The 20,652-nt window shown below is 39.7% G+C and overlaps 1 protein-coding gene and 1 pseudogene across 1 annotated transcript in view; one reads left to right on the top strand and one right to left on the bottom strand.

Annotated features, from left to right (window-relative positions):
- MRPL48 (mitochondrial ribosomal protein L48) overlaps positions 1-2,889 on the bottom strand; it is a 65,337-nt gene extending 62,448 nt beyond the window's left edge. The window contains exon 1 of the mRNA XM_074216849.1: positions 2,784-2,889. Coding sequence (XP_074072950.1) covers positions 2,784-2,804 — 21 coding nt within the window. The 5' untranslated portion in view covers positions 2,805-2,889. The remainder of the gene's footprint in view (positions 1-2,783) is intronic.
- A 10,226-nt stretch (positions 2,890-13,115) lies between these two features.
- On the top strand, positions 13,116-14,480 carry LOC141488551 (cofilin-2 pseudogene; annotated as a pseudogene).
- Positions 14,481-20,652: the final 6,172 nt, after the last annotated feature.

Raw genomic sequence — 20,652 nt, 5'->3', positions numbered from 1 at the left:
CTTACTTGTCCTTGTTGTCCTGTCCCTTCCATTAAAATTTAAGTTGCCTGCTGCTTGCTTGCAAGCAGAGATTGTTTGATTCAGTTTATCTGTATCCCTAGCATATACCACAGAGTTAGACTCATAATAGATATTTAATAAGTGCTTGTAGGATGAATGATCATACTGGCTGTCTTCCATAAGATATGCTCAAGTTTACTGATTTCCTTCCTGAAATATTGACATACAAAATGGAACAGACAATATTCTACATAAAGTTTGATCTGGGAGAGGTCAAGGGCATTCTGGGCCCTAAATATCTAGCAATTTCATTTAAGATTGCATTAGCAGAAAGGTCTATTTGTGATGTAATGACTAGGTATATTACAGTTTAGAAAAGGTATCTAAACTACAAAGATATGTGACTTTTATTCAATCACGGGTGCATGAACCTAAGGCATTGAACAGAAGGATCTGCTAATAAAAAAGCCTGCTCCACAATGCTATGTCTTGGGTTTGAGTCTATAAATGACTTTATATTCCAGGTGACAGTAAGTCATTGGAGAGAAAGATATTCTAAGATTCCTCTTTCAAGATAATCTAAATTTTAGGATAAATTGGATGGAGATTGAATTATTCATTAGAATATAAATTTACTGAGGGCAGGAATTTCTTTTGAGTTTTGCATTTCTCTACTAAGCATGTTGTATAAAACCCCAATTTTATGAGGCTTAACAAATGTTTTTTAAATTGGATTATTTGGGACAGGGCCCATATCCATAGATGCAACTTAACAAAGGGTCATTCTTGCTCTTTGACCTTAGCAAATCTGAATACTAACAAATAGTTTCCACAGGAATGACCATTCTTTATTGCTTATGGAGAACAAGACAGCAGTGCCTTATGCCTGGCAGTGCCCTAACTCAAGAGAACATAAGAGGCAGCTAAGGACTGGCTTTCTACCCTATTTAGTTCAAATTGTTAGGTCTAACTCTATCTTTACATACAGCTCCATACCACTGTCATCATAAACAATAACAGTCATTCACAAAATGAAATGTACATATAAATTAGATTTGGAAGGGCCCAAAGAGATCATTTTGCATAAATTTTTCCCTGCCCCTTTACAGATGAGGAAACTGAGGTCCCATTATTAAATGCCCTGCATTACATGGGATAAACTGGAGATAAAACTGAAAAGGCAGGATAGTTTTAGGTTGTAGAAAAACAGGTAAAGGAATCTGATAGTCATTTGGTAAGGAAAAGGGAATCATTGAAGGATTATGAGTAGAAGAATCTGTGTCTAAGAAACATTATTATGGCATCTACACGATAGATGGAATGGAAATAAAGGGAAAGGAAGAATGGCAGAAAGCCCCATTGAGGGACTATTACAATTGTCCAGATGAGTTAAAAGGGCATCATGGCATAAGAAGAAATGTTTTGGTACAACAAGAATAGTAATAGAATGACTAAGAGTCAAGTCCCCCATTTAACATTTACTAGCTGTGAGACAATGAGCAAGAAATTTATCCTGAGCCTCAGTTTCCCACTCTATATACAGAAATAAAAATAACTCACAAGGCTGGTCTTTAAAAAGTACTTTTCAAACCTTATATAACTAAGTTATTATATATGGAAGACTCTTAGTCTGGAACCTTTGAAAGAAAGAATAAAAGGAAAGAAGGGAGAGAGTCAGTTAAGAAACTATAAATGGTTCATAATGAAGGAGTACTGAAAAGGAGATAGGAAGAATGAGACCAGTATGGAAGAGAGAGAATCCACAAGGTAACACAACTGGCTATGAGAAGTGAAGATGAAAAAGAGTCAAAGAAACTCAAAATCTTACCAAAAACATGAATGTTGAAAACTATCTTCACATGTAGTTGGAAAAATAAATGAATGAAAGAATCAAAGATAAACACAAGCATTTGAAAATGTGAGCTCTGGTAAAAGGTGGTTCCTAAGGTATAAAGAGTGAAGTAAAGGAGGAGAAGGTTGTGGAATGAAGTTCATCCTTTTGTGAATCTGGAATATGAGACACCAAGATGATATCCTGATGGAAATGCCCCAGTGATAATTAAGGTGTGAGGGTCTGAAGCTCAGGAAAGATACCTTTAGGATTTAGGAGTTATTTACAGGAGGAGGAGGAGGAGGAGGAGTGGGAATCATGAGTGTAGATGTTCAGAGAAGGAAGAAGAGCCACTGGAGCCCAGCATTGGAAGAGATGACAAAGGACAAGAGAAGAATAAGGTAAAGGAAAAAAAAGACTCCACTTAGGGTCCAAAAAAACTGGATTACTAATTTGTCACTAATCAGAGGTCAAAAGACACCCCTCCCCAAAAAGGTAAATAAAGTTGGATGGAAAAAAATGTCTTTATTTGCAATAACTTCTTGTAGAAATTTAACATTTTCTTTAATTTTTTTTAAATACCGCAAAAAAGGTCTATTGGGCCGACCAGACCACCAAAGGAGTCCATGGCACAACAAAGGTGAAGTGCGCCTACAGCACCCCGAGCGACCTTGGGCAGATCCCTCTCCCTCTTGGCTTCGTTCCCCCGGTACTACGTGAGGGGATGGAGATGGATGACCCCCAGCCCCAGCCCTCCTGCTCTGACGCTGGCCTGTATCCGACAGCGGGCCACGTGTGGCAAACCCAGCGGGGCTGGCCGCCGCAGGGGCTGCCGGGAGAGGCCTCTCGCTCGCCCCGGGGCTCGGGGCCCCGGATGTCCCTGCGGCTCCCCAGCTCCGGCCCCTCGGCCCTCCCGGCTCCTCCCGCGCTGCCCCGAGCCGACCGTGATTACCTGCGCCAAGGCCCCGCTCATCCTTCCGGTCCGGAGCGCCCCGCGGTCTCGCCACCTCCGGGGCCCCCCGGCAGCCGCGACAACCGGAAACGCACCCGGAGGACGGGATTAAAGCCAGTCCGTCACACCCGCGGGCCCCGCGGCCACACAACCTTGGTTCCGGGGACGCGTGTGTTCTCGTTCCCTCATGGGCCCTTCCAGCCTTACCGCGCCCCCCCCCCCCCCCCCCGCTCTCCCTTCCCCTGCTCCCCCCACTCTCTGTCTCGCTTTCTGTCCGTCTGTGTCTCTGACTTCTTTCTCTGGTCTCTGTCTGTCTGTCCGTCTGTGTCTCTGACCTCTTTCTGGTCTCTGTCTGTCTGTCCATCTGTGTCTCTGACCTCTTTCTGGTCTCTGTCTGTCTGTCCGTCTGTGTCTCTGACCTCTTTCTGGTCTCTGTCTGTCTGTCCGTCTGTGTCTCTGACTTCCTTCTCTGTTCTCTGTCTGTCTGTCCGTCTGTGTCTCTGACCTCTTTCTGGTCTCTGTCTGTCTGTCCGTCTGTGTCTCTGACTTCCTTCTCTGTTCTCTGTCTGTCTGTCCGTCTGTGTCTCTGACTTCCTTCTCTGTTCTCTGTCTGTCTGTCCGTCTGTGTCTCTGACCTCTTTCTGGTCTCTGTCTGTCTGTCCGTCTGTGTCTCTGACTTCCTTCTCTGTTCTCTGACCTCTTTCTGTCTGTCTGTCCGTCTGTGTCTCTGAAGACCTCTTTTCTCTGACCTCTTTCTGGTCTGTCTGTCCGTCTGTGTCTCTGACCTCTTTCTGGTCTCTGTCTGTCTGTCCGTCTGTGTCTCTGACCTCTTTCTGGTCTCTGTCTGTCTGTCCGTCTGTGTCTCTGACTTCTTTCTCTGGTCTCTGTCTGTCTGTCCGTCTGTGTCTCTGACCTCTTTCTGGTCTCTGTCTGTCTGTCCGTCTGTGTCTCTGACCTCTTTCTGGTCTCTGTCTGTCTGTCCGTCTGTGTCTCTGACTTCCTTCTCTGTTCTCTGTCTGTCTGTCCGTCTGTGTCTCTGACCTCTTTCTGGTCTCTGTCTGTCTGTCCGTCTGTGTCTCTGACCTCTTTCTCTGGTCTCTGACTGTCTGTCTGTCTGTGTCTCTGACCTCTTTCTGGTCTGTCTGTCCATCTGTGTCTCTGACTTCCTTCTCTGTTCTCTGTCTGTCTGTCCGTCTGTGTCTCTGACTTCCTTCTCTGTTCTCTGTCTGTCCGTCTGTGTCTCTGACCTCTTTCTGGTCTCTGTCTGTCTGTCCGTCTGTGTCTCTGACCTCTTTCTGGTCTCTGTCTGTCTGTCCGTCTGTGTCTCTGACTTCCTTCTCTGTTCTCTGTCTGTCCGTCTGTGTCTCTGACCTCTTTCTGGTCTCTGTCTGTCTGTCCGTCTGTGTCTCTGACTTCTTTCTCTGGTCTCTGTCTGTCTGTCCGTCTGTGTCTCTGACTTCCTTCTCTGTTCTCTGTCTGTCTGTCCGTCTGTGTCTCTGACTTCTTTCTCTGTTCTCTGTCTGTCTGTCTGTCTGTGTCTCTGACCTCTTTCTCTGGTCTCTGTCTGTCTGTCCGTCTGTGTCTCTGACCTCTTTCTGGTCTGTCTGTCCGTCTGTGTCTCTGACTTCTTTCTCTGGTCTCTGTCTGTCTGTCCGTCTGTGTCTCTGACCTCTTTCTCTGGTCTCTGACTGTCTGTCCGTCTGTGTCTCTGACCTCTTTCTGGTCTGTCTGTCCATCTGTGTCTTCCTTCTCTGTTCTCTGTCTGTCCGTCTGTGTCTCTGACCTCTTTCTGGTCTCTGTCTGTCTGTCCGTCTGTGTCTCTGACCTCTTTCTGGTCTCTGTCTGTCTGTCCGTCTGTGTCTCTGACCTCTTTCTGGTCTCTGTCTGTCTGTCCGTCTGTGTCTCTGACCTCTTTCTGGTCTCTGTCTGTCTGTCCGTCTGTGTCTCTGACTTCTTTCTCTGGTCTCTGTCTGTCTGTCCGTCTGTGTCTCTGACTTCTTTCTCTGGTCTCTGTCTGTCTGTCCGTCTGTGTCTCTGACCTCTTTCTCTGTTCTCTGTCTGTCTGTCTGTCTGTGTCTCTGACCTCTTTCTCTGGTCTCTGTCTGTCTGTCCGTCTGTGTCTCTGACCTCTTTCTGGTCTGTCTGTCCGTCTGTGTCTCTGACTTCTTTCTCTGGTCTCTGTCTGTCTGTCCGTCTGTGTCTCTGACCTCTTTCTGGTCTGTCTTTCTGTCTGTGTCTCTGACCTCTTTCTGGTCTCTGTTTTTCTCCCTCTGTCTCTGTCTCTCTCCCCCTCCCCCCCAAACAACCATCTCCTCTCCCAAACGCGTGACTTTAGCTTTTTAGGCAAAGAGCATTTACCAAGGTTCTACTGCGAGTCAGGGTGAGACCTGAGTTCAAATCCTAAAGCCAACATTTACTCTATGCCTCAGTTTCCCCATCAGTAAGATAAGGATAATAATGACCCCTGCCTCTCAGGGTTATTGTGAGGGTCAAGTGAGTAACGCATCATTTTCTTCATATCTTTAAAATACTACAGGGCAGCTAGGTGTAGCAGTGGATAGAGCACCGGCCCTGGAATCAGGAGTACCTGAGTTCAAATGTGACCTCAGACACTTAATAATTACCTAGCTGTGTGGCCTTGGGTAAGCCACTTAACCCCATTGCCTTGCAAAAACCTAAAAAGAAAAAAACTAAAATACTACATAAATACTTGTTATTATTGCATCCTCATTTTCCATGGCTCCCCACCATATAGGAGAGGGAGTTCCTATTCTTGTCCAGTCAATCTCAGTTTAATTCAACTCAACACATTTATTAATTGCTGCAAAAAATTGAGCAAGGCACTGGGGATAGGAGACCAAAAACCTTCCCTGCCCTCAAGAATATAGAGTTTCTATCCTTTTGAACTATACAACTTGTGTATTGGGGGGGGGGGGGGGGAAAGGTCATTGAAGGAAGGAATTCACTAACAACTCAGAGTGCTGGGAAGGTTTCACAGTAGAGGTGGTACATGAGCCAAGCTTTGAAGAAAGTTAAGGATTCTAAGAGAAAGGATGAGAAAGGGATGCATTTCCGGTATCAAGGGACTGCTTGTGAGACCAGTCTAAACATAAATACAATACAACCCAATACAGCAGAGGATAAATTGGCCACTTTGGCTGAAATATCAGCTCCATGAAGGGGAGCAATACTGAATAAGGAGGTAGGTTAGCCTGTGGAGGATTTTAAATGATAGATTGGAGAGGCTGAGAGAGACTGACCCTAGGATAAAATTTACTCAGTAAACACATTAAGCATTGTGCTTGGGATCCAAAGACAAAAACAAAACTGTCTCTGCCCTCAAGGAGCTTACATTGTATTGGAGGAAACATACCAAATACATAAAGAGTATAGACTAGGCATTTCAGGCCTAAGCAACATCTAGTAGCTGGGGCAACTAGAAATGTTGCACCCATGAAGGGGCATAAAGGAGGTTAGCTTTGAATGAGGCTTGATATTCTAAGAAGCAGAAGTGAGGAAAGAGTGGATTCTTGGCAGGGAAGACAGCCCATACATAAGTACAGAGAAGGCAGATTCCAGCTCTTGAAAATAATTTTTCATAATTTGATTGGCAAAGCACTAAATAAGTAAATTCATTTAGGAAGAGGTGTCATTCTGGTTGTATTGGCTTGATCTCCCCATGAACAATGGATATTTTCCTCAATTGTATAGATCTGACTTTATTTGTGTGAAAAATGTGCATGTTATAGCTTCTTGGAACCAGAGATGAGAGGTGGGCAAGAGGAGAACACCAAAATGGATGAAGGGTCATAAATGCCAGAGGACTTTGAACTTTATTGTACAGATAATAGGAAGGCACTGGAGTTCCTTAATCAGGGGTGTGAAATCATCAGAACTATGTTTTAGGAATATTACTTTAGTTGCTGTGTGAAACACAGATGGGAAAAAAGACTGGGAGTGGGGAGACCCAGTAGGTTGTTATGTTCAGTTGCTTAAATAGTGTCCAACTCTTTGTAACCCTTTTAGAATTTTCTTGGCAAAGACACTGGAGTGGTTTGCCATTTCCTTCTCCAGCTCATTTTTCCAGAGAGGTAAACAGGGTAAAGTGACTTGCCCAGGGTCATACAACTAATAAGTGTCTGTCTGAGGCTGGATTTGTTCTTGTGAAGATGAATCTTACTGATTTAAAGCCCCATGCCCTAGCCACTGTGACACTTAGTTGCCCTTAGGCCCATTAGGAGTCCAGATGAGAAATGCTGAGGAGCCTAGAAAAATAGCTAGCATTTATATAGGACTTTAAGGTTTATCAAGAAGTTTATAAATATCATGTCATTTTATCCTTACAATAAACCCAAGAGGTAATTACTATAAACCATAGTGCCCAGAATTAAATGCAATACTCCAGATGAGGACTGATGAGGGTAATATATATGGAAACTATCACTTCCTCATTTCTGGAATTTATTCTCCTCTTTGTGTAGTCTTAGATGCCATTAGCTCTTTTGGTTGCTACATCAGCTTACTGACTGTAGTCTACTAAAACCTCCCAGATCTTTCTATGCCTCCTCCATCAAATATTTGTAAAGTTGATTTTTAGGGGTAGCTAGGTGGTGCAGTGGATAGAGCATCGGCCCTGGAGTCAGGTGTAACTGAGTTCAAATCCAGCCTCAGACAATTAATAATTACTGAGCTGTGTGGCCTTGGGCAAGCCACTTAACCCCACTGCCTTGCAAAAAATAAAAATAAAAAAATAAAGTGTTTTTTGTACTCAAGAGCAAGACTTTACATTTATCTCAACTGAATTTCATCTTATTGAATCATACCAATGCTGAATAACTCTTTCATGCACTGTCAACTCTCCTTCCTAGTTTTATCATCTGCATATCTGAAGAGCATGCCATTTGTACCATCCAACTCATGGAGAAAATTGTTAAATAGTCTAGAGTCAAGCATAGATGCCCCTATGGCACCATATTGTAGACTTCCTGCTATCTTGACATTGAGCCAATTAACAATTTAGTTTTAGAGACCAGATATCTAACCAGTTCTGAATTCAGATGATGGTATTTTCATCTAATATAGGGGTGTCCAATCTTTTCACTCTTCTGGCTCTCATCATCCAACAAAAACCCATCAAGGGCCACATGTACAATTCAATACCCTTTCATGAATACAATGCAGCCCTCACCATCAATGAGCACACCAACAAATGCAATGCAGTCCTGGACCATAAGTTGGATGCACCTGATCTAATCCATGGATAGATGGATGGGATAAGTATTTATTAAGCACCAACTATGTTTCAGGCACTATACTAAGTGCTTTATAATTATCTTGTAATCCATATCTATCTCATTTACATGAATAACAAGAGGTAACTTATCAAAAGCTTTGAAAAAATCCAATATAACACCCATCTCCAATTACCTCAGACTTTTAAAAGTGATCCTGAAGGGTTGGGTTTTTAATACTATGTAGCTAACAAGTCTCAGTTTGTCTTACTATCAATCAGCCATTTGATTATCAGTTAGCTTTTTAGCAAAGAGTGTTAAGTTAAGGACAGTTTGTTCACCACTCTGCTTGTATACATAAGGTTCAACCATGTGGCCAAAAGATTAACTCCATGCAAGTCATACTGAAAGTCTTTTTCTCCTTTCATGGTGTTTTTAAACTTCTTTGCAGAATCCTGAAGCTACCTGTCCTGAATGTGTGTCAAAGGGCCACCAAGCTCCAGATTAGTGGCATTGTCTCCTATTAGTAGTCTCTCCACTAGTAGAGTGGGAACAGCTAGAAATGACTAGCATTTATATTGTGAGGTACTGTACTAAGTGCTTCACAAATATTGTCTGATTTGATCCTTGAAACGGTCCTTGGAGGGAGAACCTATGATCATCCCCATATTACAGAGAAGGCATACAGAAATTTAGTAAATTGCTTAAGTCATACTGCTAATAAAGGACTGAGATAGCACTTGAACTTAGATCTCCCTGACTCCAGTATCAGCACTCCTATATTAACTAGCTAGGGAATCAATATTCTCTCTGAACTCCTGCCATCCCTTACCCTCCAGTATAAGCATACAACTTTACCTTCTCAAAGTGTTCCTGAGCATGAAAGTTCCCGAAGATTGGTTGTTTTGCTGCTAGATTGTTGTTATCTTGTCTTAGGTATGAGAACATAGGGTCAGAGAACCTAGAATATAGAACACAGGATATCAGACCTGAAAAGTTCTTTAGACCATAAAACATTAAAGTTGAAATGTGTCCCCTGGGCTTTGACTCACCTTCTAGTTCTATCACCTATGTTCAAATTACCCTCCTGCTTTGAAATTATGTGATTCTATAAGGGGGACTGGTTGGTCTGAGCACAAGATTTTATATGAGGGTACCTGGGCAATAGATGCACTTGCTTCACTGATCCACTAAGAGTGTGCTCCTCTCCTCTACTGTTTTATTTTTAAATGAATTTTTTGGTGGATAGATGGATGGGATAATTTTTTAGTTTATTTTTTTTTCATCCATATGTACATGTATATTTTTAAATTACAAAATTTCCTTCTACCCTCCCTTCCCACCCCCCTCCCCTCAAAAGCGAACAGTCGGGTTAGCATTTTACATACATATTTATGCCAAACATATTTACAGATTAGCCATTTTCAGTATGAGGAATTAGGATTAAAGGAAAGAGATACATAAGAGATAATTTTTATAACGTGTTCAATCGATTCTGAAGGGGATTTTTTGTTTTGTTTTTCTTCCTCTAGATGGGGATAAGATTGTCCATAGCTGGTCTAATACCGTTGTCCTAGCTCTCTGAACTGCTGAGAGGAGCTGCTTCCATCAAGGTTGATCATCCCACAATGTTGTTGCTAATGTGTACATTTTTCTCTTGGCTCTATTCCCTTCACTCAGCATCAGATCTCATGCTTCTCTAGAGTCCAACCATTTATGGTTTCTTATAGAACAATAATATTCCAAAGTATTCATGTACCATAACTTGTTTAGCCATTCCCTAATTGTTGACATCCTCTAAATTTCTGTCTTCACCTCTACAAAAAGAGCTGCTATGAATATTTTGAAACATGTAGGACTTTTCCCATTTTTTATAATTTCTTCTGGAAATAGACCTAGAATTGGAAATTCTGGGTCAAAGGGTATGTGCAGTTTTATTGCTTTTGGAGCATAGTTTCATATTGTTCTCTAGAAGTGTTAGATCTGTTCACAACTCCACCAGCAATGCATCAATGTCCCAATCTTCCCACAACCTCTCCAACATTGATCATTTTTCCCTTTTCCCTCATCTTGGCCAATTTGATAGGTGTAAGAAGATATCTCATTGTTGCTTTAATTTGCATTTCTCTAATCAATAATGATTTGGAACATTTTTTCATATGATTATAACTAATTTCTTCATTTAAAAACTATATCTGTTGACCATTTTTTCTATCGGGGAATGACTTGAAACCTTATAAATTTGATGCAATTCTCTATATATTTTAGAAATGAGACCTTTATCAGAACTCCTGGTTGTGAAGATTGTTTCCAGCTTTCTGCTTTCCTTCTAATTTTGGCAGCATTGATTTATCAGTACAAAACCTTTTTAATTTAATATAGTCAAAATCATTCATTTTGCAGTTTATAATATACTCTAATTCTTGTCTGATCATAAATTTATCCCTTTTCCATGGATCTGATAGATAATTTCTAGGTCTATTAATTTATCTATGGCATCACTCTTTATGTCTAAATCCTGTACCCATTTTGACTGTGAGATATGGGTATATGCCTAGTGTTTGCCATATTATTTTCCAGTTTTCTGAACAATTTTTGTCAAATAGTGAGTTCTTATCCCAGAGGCTGATGTCTTTGGGTTTGTCAAATAGTAGGTGGTTTCATTGGAACCCATCCTAATTCATTGACCCATTACTCTATTTCTTAACCAGTACCAGGCAGTTTATTTAATTTTAATTTTTTTTTATTTTAGGCATTGGGGTTAAGTGACTTGCCTAAGGTCACACAGCTAGGCAGTTATTAAGTGTCTGAGGCCAGATTTGAATTCAGGTACTCCTGACTCCAGGGCCGGTGCTCTATCCACTGCGCCACCTAACCACCCTGAAGTACCAGGCAGTTTTGATTACTGCTCCTTTATAGTATAGTTTTAGATCTGGTAGAGCTAGGCTACCTTCCTTTATATTTTTTTCCATCAGTTTCCTTGTTATTGTTGACCTTTTGCTGCTCCAGATGAATTTTGTTACTAATTTTTCTAGCTTGGTATAGTATTCATTTGGTAGTTTGATTGGTATGGCACTGAACAAGTAATTTAATTTGGGTAGAATTGTAATATTTGTTATTTTAGCTCAACCTAACCATGTGCAATTGACATTTCCCCAATTATTTAGATCTGACTTTATTTGCATGAGAAGTGCTTTATAATTGTGTTCATACAATTTCTGAGTTTATCCTCAAAGGTAGATTCCCAAGTATTTAATGTTGTCCATAGTTATTTTATTTTATTTTATTGGTTTTTGCAAGACAATGGAGTTAAGTGACTTTCCTAAGGTCACACAACTAGGTAATTATTAAGTGTCTGAGGTCACATTTGAATTCAGGTCTGCCTGATTCTTGGACCGGTGCTCTATCCACTGCGTCACCTAGCCTCCCTGAGTATAGTTATTTTAAATGGAATTTCTCTTTCTATCTCTTGCTCTTGGGCTTTGCTGTTCATGTATAGAAATGCTAATGATTTTATGTGGGAATACTTTATATCCTGCAACTTTACTGAATTTTTTTGTTTCAAGGAATTTTTAAAATGATTTTCTTGGGTTCTCTAAGTATATCTTCATATCATCTACAAAAAGTGAAAGCTTTGCTTCCTCATTGCCAATTCCGATTCCTTCAATTTCTTTTTCTTATTATTGCTACAGTTAGCATTTCTAATACTATATTGAATAGTAATGGTGATAATGGACATCCTTGTTTCACCACTAATTTTACTGGAAATGCTCCAAGCTTATTCCCATTACATATAATATTTGTTGGTGGTGTTAGAAAGGTACTATTTATTATCTTAAGGAAAACTCCATTTATTCCTAAACTTTCCAGTGTTTTTAATAGGAATGGATGTTGTATTTTATCAAAGGCTTTTTCAGCATCTATTGAGATAATCATATGATTTATGTTGCTTTTGTTATTGATATGTTCAATTATGTTGAGTGTTTTCCTAATATTGAACTATCCCTGCTACCTGGTATAAATCCTAACTGATCATGGTGTGTTATCCTAGTAATAACTTGCTATAATTTCATTGCTAAAAATTTTATTTAAGAATTTTATAAGGTAGGTGGCACAGTGGATAGAGCACCGGTCCTGGAGTCAGGAGTACCTGAGTTCAAATCGGCCTCAGACACTTAATAATTACCTAGCTGTGTGGCCTTGGGCAAGCCACTTAAATCCATTGCCTTGCAAAAAAAAAAAGAAAAATTTATATAAATATCCATTAGGGATATTGGTCTATACTTTTCTTTGTCTGTTTTTGTTTCTTCCTGGTTTAGGAATTAGCACCATGTTGGTGCCATGAAAGGAGTTTGGCAGAATTCCTTCTCCTATTTTTTAAAAATAGTTTATGTAGAATAAGAATTAATTGTTACTTAAATGTTTGGAGGCATTCACTTGGAAATCTATCTGGACCTGGAGACTTTTTCGCAGGTAGTTTACTGATGGTTTTTTCAATTTCTTTTTTAGAAATGGGGTTATTTAAGTAATTTATTTTCTCTTCTGTTAATCTGGGCAGTTTGTATTTTTGCAAATATTCATTCATTTCACTCAGGCTATCCAATTTATTGGCATACAGTTCGACAAAGTAGCTCTGAATTATCTCTTTAGTTTCATCCTTATTTGTGCCTAATTCACTGTTTTCATTTTTGATATTGGCAATTTGGTTATCTTCTTTTTTTTAATCAGATTAACCAAAGGTTTGTCTATTTTATTGGCTTTTTCATAAAATCAATTCAAGTTTTCTTTATGAGAACAATGATTCTCTTGCTTTCAATTTTATTAATATATACCTTGATTTTCAGAATTTCTAATTTGTATTTGAGGATCTTTAATTTAATTTAATTTTTAATTTAAAGGCATTTAGACATATAAAATTTCCCTTAAAACTTCCTTGGCTGCATCTCATAAATTTTGGTATATTGTCTCAGTATCATTTTCTTGGATATAATAATTATTTCTATTATTTCCTGTTTGATCCACCCATTATTTAAGATAAAGTTATTTAGGTCTCTCTTCTGTCCTCCTCTCCTTCTCTCTGCCCAGTGCCACTGAGTGAAGATCTGCTGCTGCAACCTTACCTCCCCAGGAACCATGGCTTCTGGAGTAACTGTGAATGATCAAATAATCAAAGTTTTTAATGATATGAAAGTACGGAAATCTTCTACACAGGAGGAGATCAAAATAAGAAAGAAAGCCATTCTCTTCTGTTTAAGTGATGACAAAAAACAAATAATTGTAGAAGCAAAGCAGATCTTGGTGGATGACATTGGTGATACTGTAGAGGACCCCTATACATCTTTCGTGAAGTTGCTACCTCTGAATGATTGCCATTATGCTTTGTATGATGCCACATACAAAAGAGTCTAAGAAAGAAGACGTAGTTTTTATATTCTGGGCTCCAGAATGTGCACCTTTAAAAAGCAAGATGATTTATGCTAGTTCTAAAGATGCCATTTAAAAGAAATTTACAGATATTAAACACGAGTGGCAAGTAAATGGCTTGGATGATATTAAGGATCGTTAAACACTTGGAGAGAAATTGGGAGGCAATGTAGTAGTTTCACTTGAAGAAAGACCTTTATGACAATGAAGTGCCATCCAGAAGTAGCTTCCATTTCTGCAGCTCCATCATTTGGAATAGTGTTAGAATTTTGTCCCTTACCATACCTTCCCAAAAAACATAAAGAAGATGTCAATAAATTAAACAGCCTACCAGTGATTGCTGTTAAACTGTTTCATCCTGGTAATTATATATAGAATTTGAGGAATGCCTTCACATCACATTTTAGCCAAAACAAATAGCATTATATGCATCCCTTGCAGAACTAAGATGAATATGATAGTCAATATGAATAGTTTAGAAAATTGCAAAGGGTGAGCTAATTGAATGCCTTGGAAGTATGATCCACTGGTCAGATGCTAAACTTCATTCAGTATTACTTAGAGTTGCATTTGATTGCAGTTCCTGAGTTCTTGTGCTTTATACACCTAACCTGCCTTTAACATGCCTATTGTGACATGGCAGCATATACATATATATAAATGTATATTTATTTATACACGCATATATGTAGACACACACATAAATGTATATATTTATATGTGTAACTGCATTGAAAGCACTTTTATGTAATTAGGTCCCCCTCAAAAAGGAATGCCAATTAAGTTATATCATCATCAAATTATTGTAGTACCTCAATTTCATTCCTGTTATCTACATATTTTCCTAAATGAAGTAGTAGTTATTGCCTTTTTATTTTCCATTGAATGTACACTACCAAATGGGAATAGGAGTAAAGTGTTTACTGTAAAGTCTTGCAACACTAAAGATATTTTGAATAATGTAGTTATAATGACAATTTCTGTATGAAAAGAGCCTTAAATGGAACATTGCTTTTGGAATCAAACTCCCCACCCCCACAAAATTGACCATGTTGCAATAAAACTTGTAGCTTATTACAAAAAAAGATAAAGTTATTTAATTTTTCAATTAGTTTTCAGTTTATCTTTCCCTGATCCTTTATTACATGTAATTTTTATTGCATCATGATCTGAAAAGTATATATTATTTCTTCCTTTCTTCATTTGATTATAAGATTTTTGTGACCTAGCATATGGTCAATTTTGGTAGGTTCCATGTACTGCTGAGAAAAAGGTATATTCTTTTCTATCTCCGTTAAGTTTTCTCCAGAGGTCTATCATATCTAAGTTTTCTAAGATTTCATTCACCTTAACTTCCTTCTGGTTTATTTTATGGTTAGATTTATCTAGTTCTGAAAGAGGGAGATTGAGGTTTCCCATTATTAAAGTTTTGCTGTCTCCTTGTAATTCATTCAGCTTTTCCTTCAGCAATTTGGATGCTATACCACTAGATGCATACATGTTTAGTAATGATATAGCTTCACTATCAGTGATGTCTTTTAAGAAGTAGTTTCCTTTCTTATCCCTTTTAATGAGATTGATTTTTGCTTTTATTTTATCTGAAATCAGGATCACTACCCTTGATTTTTCTACTTTAGCTAAGGCATATTGTATTTTCCTCCAACTTTTTACCTTCACCCTGTGTGCATCTCTGCTTAAAATGTGTTTCTTGTAAACAACATATTATATGATTCTGGTTCTTAATCCATTCTGCTGTCTGCTTCTGTTTAATAGGACAGTTCATCCCAATTAAATTTACATTTAAGATTACTTATTCTGGGGACAGCCAGGTGATGCAGTGGATAGAGCATTGGCCCTGGTGTCAGAAGGACCTGAGTTCAAATCCGCCCTCACACACATAAAACTTACCTAGCTGTGTGAACTTGGGCAAATCATTTAAATTGCTTTGCAGAAATTAAAAAAAAAGATTACTAATTCTGTAATTCTCTCCATGCTCTCTTTCTATATTTATATTTTTCTCTTTCCATTTCTCTTATTCCTCATCAAAATTTTACTATCTTTCCCCTTTGACTTTTCTTTTAAAAATTTAACTGTTTATTTTCACTTTTACCTTCACCTTCCCTTTTATCAGTCCCTTCTTCCCTTATCTTTCCCTTTCCCCATTTCCCCCTTCCTTGTAGATTAGGGTAGATGTTTAAATCCAAGAGGAAATATAATTTATCCCCTCTCTGGCTATATCTATTGAACAGAATTTACTCTTGAGTTCTGTATTTGGTAATTGAATTCTCTGTTCAACTCTGGTCTTTGTGTCAGGAAATTCTGGAAATCCTCTATCTCATTGAACATCCATATTTTCCCCTGACAATATATGCTGAATTTTGCAGGCTAGTATATTCTGGATTGTAATTCCAGGTCCTTTGCTCTCCAATATATGGTATTCCAGGGTTTCTGATCCTTCACTGTTGAGGCTGATAGGTTCTATATGAGTCTGATTTTGTTTCCTTTCTATTTGAATTGTTTTGTTTTTGCTGCTTGCAATATTCTCTTCTTTATTTGAGAGTTCTGGAATTTGGCTGTTACAGCCCTTAGAGACTTTATCCTGGGTCTTTTTCTGGAGGGGTTCTGTGTATTCTTTCAATGGTTATATTCTTTTCTTATTCTAGCAGAACTCCACTATTCCAGCCTTTCCTGCAATCCATAACTAACACTGAGGAAAGGCAGCTAAGTGAGTGGGGCTGGGATATTGTGCCACTGCCTGATTTGTATCCCGGCCTGCAGTTTTTTTTTTTCCGTTTCTTTTCTTTTAAATTTATTTTTTATTCTCATTTTGTACAAATGTTTTTTTACATTAATAAAATATTCTTGTTTATAAGTAAATAAAATACCCCTCCTCCCCCATGAATATAGATAGACTTGTTTGGGTGAAAAAAGTAAAGAGGAGAGAAAAAAATTAAAATAAAAAAATAATAATAGTAATCATTGTAGGTATGGCCAGGAGACGCAATGGACGAAGCACCAGCCCTGGAGTCACGAGCACCCAAGTCCTAAACCCAATAATCACCCAGCCGTGTGACATGCAAGCCACCCGATCCCCACTGCCCTGCAAAAACCAAAAAAAAAAAAAAAAAAAAAAAAAGACCCAAAATAAAATAAAATAGTAATGATAGTAGGGGTGGCTGGGTGGCAGACAGAGCATTGGCCCTTGAGCCAAGAGCACCTGGGTCCAAATCCGGCCCCAGACACCCAAAGATCACCCTGCTATGTGGCCCCAGGCAGGCCATCCAGCCCCACTTGCCCTGCACCCTCCCCCAAATAATCATAACAAAAAATGTGCTTGAGTCTTTGTTCCAACACCAACAACTCTGTCATGGGTGGATCTCATTCTTTATGATAAGTCCATCACAAAAGTTATTTTCATATTTTTCCACCATTGCCATTGCTGATCGCAACTCCCTCCTTTCTTATTTCTCCACTACCATGTACTCTATTTTCTCTCTCCTTTCACTATGGCTCTGCTGTAGGGTTGCTGAGTGGCGCAGCAGACAGATCCCTGGTCCTGGGGCCAAGAAGCCCTGAGCCCACATACCACTGTTAGGCCCAGAATCCACCCGGCCCTGTGGTCCTGGGCAGGCCTTCCATTCCCAGCCCCTTGCAAGAAGTAAGAAAGAAAATGTGTTATATCTGGCCACTCTCCCCCCATGGTCCATCCTCTCCTCCTTGATTCACATCCCCACCCCTTCCCCCTGCTCCCCCCTCCTTCTTACTCCAGATGTCTATACCCCATTGAGTATATTTGCTGTTTCCTCTCCTAGCCATCTCTGATGAGAGCAAAGATTCCCTCATTCCCCCTTGCCTCCCCGCTTCCATGTCATTGCAATAGCTCATTGTAATAAAAAAAATCTTATTATGTGAAATATCTTGGACTATTCCCCCTCTCCTTTTTCTTTCTCCCATTCCATTTCCCTTTTTTTCTATTGACTCCATTTTTACACCATATTTTATCTTCGACTTCAGCTTTCTCCTGTGCTTCAACTATAAAAGCTCTCTCTACCTGCCCTATTAACTGAGAAGGTTCATATGAGTATTATCAGTGTCATTTTTCTATGCAGGAATACATGCAGTTCATCCTCATTAAGTCCCTCGTATTTCCCCCCTCTCCTCCAATCTCCATGCTTCACCTGAGTCCTGTATCTGAAGATCAAACCTTCTGTTCAGCTCTGGCCATTCCAAAAGGAACATTTGAAATTGCCCTGGTTCATTGAAAGTCCATCTTTTTCCCTGGAAGAGGTTGAAAGTCCATCTTTTTCCCTGGAAGAGGACATTCAGCCTTGCTGGGTAGTTCATTCTTGGCTGCATTCTAAGCTCTCTTGCCTTCCACTATATTGTATTCCAAGCCCTACGAGCTTCCAATGTAGCTGCTGCTAAGTCCTGTGTGATCCTGACTGCAACTCCACGATATTTGAACTGTGTCCTTCTGGCTGCTTGTAATATTTTCTCTTTGACTTGGGAGTTCTGGAACTTGGCTATAATATTCCTAGGGGTTGGTTTTTTTGGGATCTCTTTCTCTGGGGGATCGGTAGATTCTCTCCATTTCTATTTTGCCCTCTGCTTCTAGAATATCAGGGCAATTTTCCTGTAGTAATTCTTTGAAAATGATGTCAAGGCTCTTTTCCTGATCATGACTTTCAGGTATTCCAATAATTTTTAAATTATCTTTCCTAAGTCTGTTTTCCATATCAGTTGTTTTTTCAATGAGATATTTCACATTTTCTTCTATTTTTTCATTTTTTTTTTGTTTTGAAGTATTGATTCCTGATTTCTGTTAAATTCATCAATCTCCCTGAATTCTATTCTTTGTCTGAAGGATTTGTTCTCCTCAGAGAGTTTTCTTATCTCTTTTTCCATCTGGCCAATTTTGCTTTTTAAAGCATTCTTCTCCTCAATAACTTTTTGAACTGTTTTATCCGTTTGACCTAAGCTGGTTTTTAAGCATGCTATTTTCTTCAGCATTTTTTTGGATTTCCTTGACTAAGCTGCTGACTTCATTTTCATGTTTTTCCTGCATCTCTCTCCTTTCTTTTCCCAGTTTTTCTTCCAACTCCCTCATTTGATTTTCAAAGTCTTTTTTGAGCTCTGTCATAGCCTGAGCCCAGTTTCTGTTTGTCTTGGAGTCTTTAGATGCAGGAGCTTGTGCTTCCTCATCTTCAGACTGAGTATTTTGGTCCTTCTTGGGCTTATTTGAAAAATATTTCTCAATAGTCTTCTTTTTATTTCTCTGCTTGCTCATTTTCCCAGCCTGGGCCTGGTTTGGGGTGTTTCTTGAGCTTTTGGGACACTCCCACAAGGGTCTCAGTGTGTGAGGCTCTGTCCTCCCTCCTGGTCTGTGAATGACCATAAGCACCTCCCTCTGCCACGGGGCTGAGGTGGGGGGGGCCCTGCTGTTCTATGGGGGGGCCTAGACTGCTATCAGGATTTGAATGTGGTCAGAGCCCCAGAGTCCTGTTCCAGAGGCAGAGGACAGAGCTCTGCAGTCTCTCTTCACTCAATGGGCTCATGCCCTGGGGGCTCCTGCTTACCAGCTCAGCCTGCTTTTGTTTCCTGGATCAGGGCTGGGGAAAGACCAAGCTGCTCGCTGTGTGCCCTGAGGGCTGGGCTCCACTTGCTCGCTCTGGCAGAGGTCCCCCGCTGTTCCCCCATTTTGTGCCTGGTGCTCCTCGGGGTGCAGCTCAGGAGACTCCCCCGCTGCTATGAGCTGAGACTCCCAGCGCCCTGGGGCTGCCTCCGGGAGGCTGAGGTTCTTTGGCTCTGGCAGGCCACCCCTATGGTGGGCCGCCTCTCCAATCCCAGGGAGCAGAGCCTTTCTGCTCTTTTTCCAGGTTACCTTGAGTAGGAGAACTGCCTCACTGAGACCCTTTGTGGGTTCTGTCTCTCTAAACTTTAGTTAGAGTCCTTAGCTGATGAATTTTATCAGAGAGCTCCTAAGACTTGATCCCTTCTTGCCGCCATCTTGGCTCCGCCTCCGGCCTGCAGTTTTAATTGGGTTGGCCAAGTGGGGATGTGGGGATGGGGTCTAGCCTCTCTAATGGAGTAATTGAGGCTCCCTTTTCTCATTAAATCTTTACCCCAATACCCAAAGAATAAATTTACTTATAACTCGGGTTCTGGCTCATATTTTGAATTTTTGCAAATAAAAAGAAAATAAAAAAAGATAATCACTTTATGAAATGATTCAGGGATAAGACAATTTATTCCTACATATAAATGTTAAAAATAAAAGACACTGCATTAAAAAAAAACAACTTAAAAAAGGATTCAGTGACAATTTATGACCACTATTAACATCTATGAAATACATATGCCTAAACCTCATCAAAACATAAAGAACTTCTATGTTGCCAAACAACTCCTGTTTTGCTTCATATGCTGGCAAATCCTCTGATTGGAAGCTATTAATACTAATGCAAAATCTTCTGCTTCCAGCCAGCTCCAACCTGATGGCAACCAAAACCTGTGAATCTTCTTGAACTCGGAAAGTTCACCTACAAATCTAGATATGTCCAGTCTGGGAATAATGCTCAATAACCTTTTCAAGAAAGGAAACACAAAGCAGGAAAGACGAACAGAGCTCACCTGGTTGAAGTTCATGCTTCATTTGGAAGTGGCAGCATTTGTAAAGAAGAAATGTTGCCCTTTATAACATTTTCTTTCATGGAGAGTCTAGAAACAGAGTGTGGTCAAATAAAATCAATGTAACCAAAATTAGAAGAATGGAAGGAAACTGGGATGGGGTCCATTTATAGCAAGTTTCTCTGACAAAGGCCTAATTCTTCACTATATTGGGAACTACAGAGGGAAAGAAAATCTATAAAAATAAGAGCCATTTCCCAATTAATAAAAAGTCAAAGGATAGTTTTCAAAACAAAAACCAAAACCATAAAAAAAAAAACTATAAAATAAAGCATCTAAAAATGCTCTAAAGTATTAATTGGAGAAAAGCAAATTAAAATAACTTTGAGGTACCACCTCAAAGCAGTCAGATGGGTTAACATGGCAAAAAAAAACCTGACAAATTCTAGAGGAAATGTGAAAAAATAGATATACTAATAATGCATTGTTGGTGGATTGATTGGTTCATTCTGGAGAACCATCTAGAGTTACGCCCAAAGGGAAGTAAAGCTGTGCATACCATTAGATCTAGTAATACCAGTACTAGG

Source organism: Macrotis lagotis, chromosome 1, assembly GCF_037893015.1.
Source record: "Macrotis lagotis isolate mMagLag1 chromosome 1, bilby.v1.9.chrom.fasta, whole genome shotgun sequence".
In the NCBI taxonomy this organism is placed as follows: Eukaryota; Metazoa; Chordata; class Mammalia; order Peramelemorphia; family Peramelidae; genus Macrotis; species Macrotis lagotis.
The sequence above is the reverse complement of the archived record's forward strand: the minus strand, read 5'-3'. Positions and strand labels throughout refer to the sequence as shown.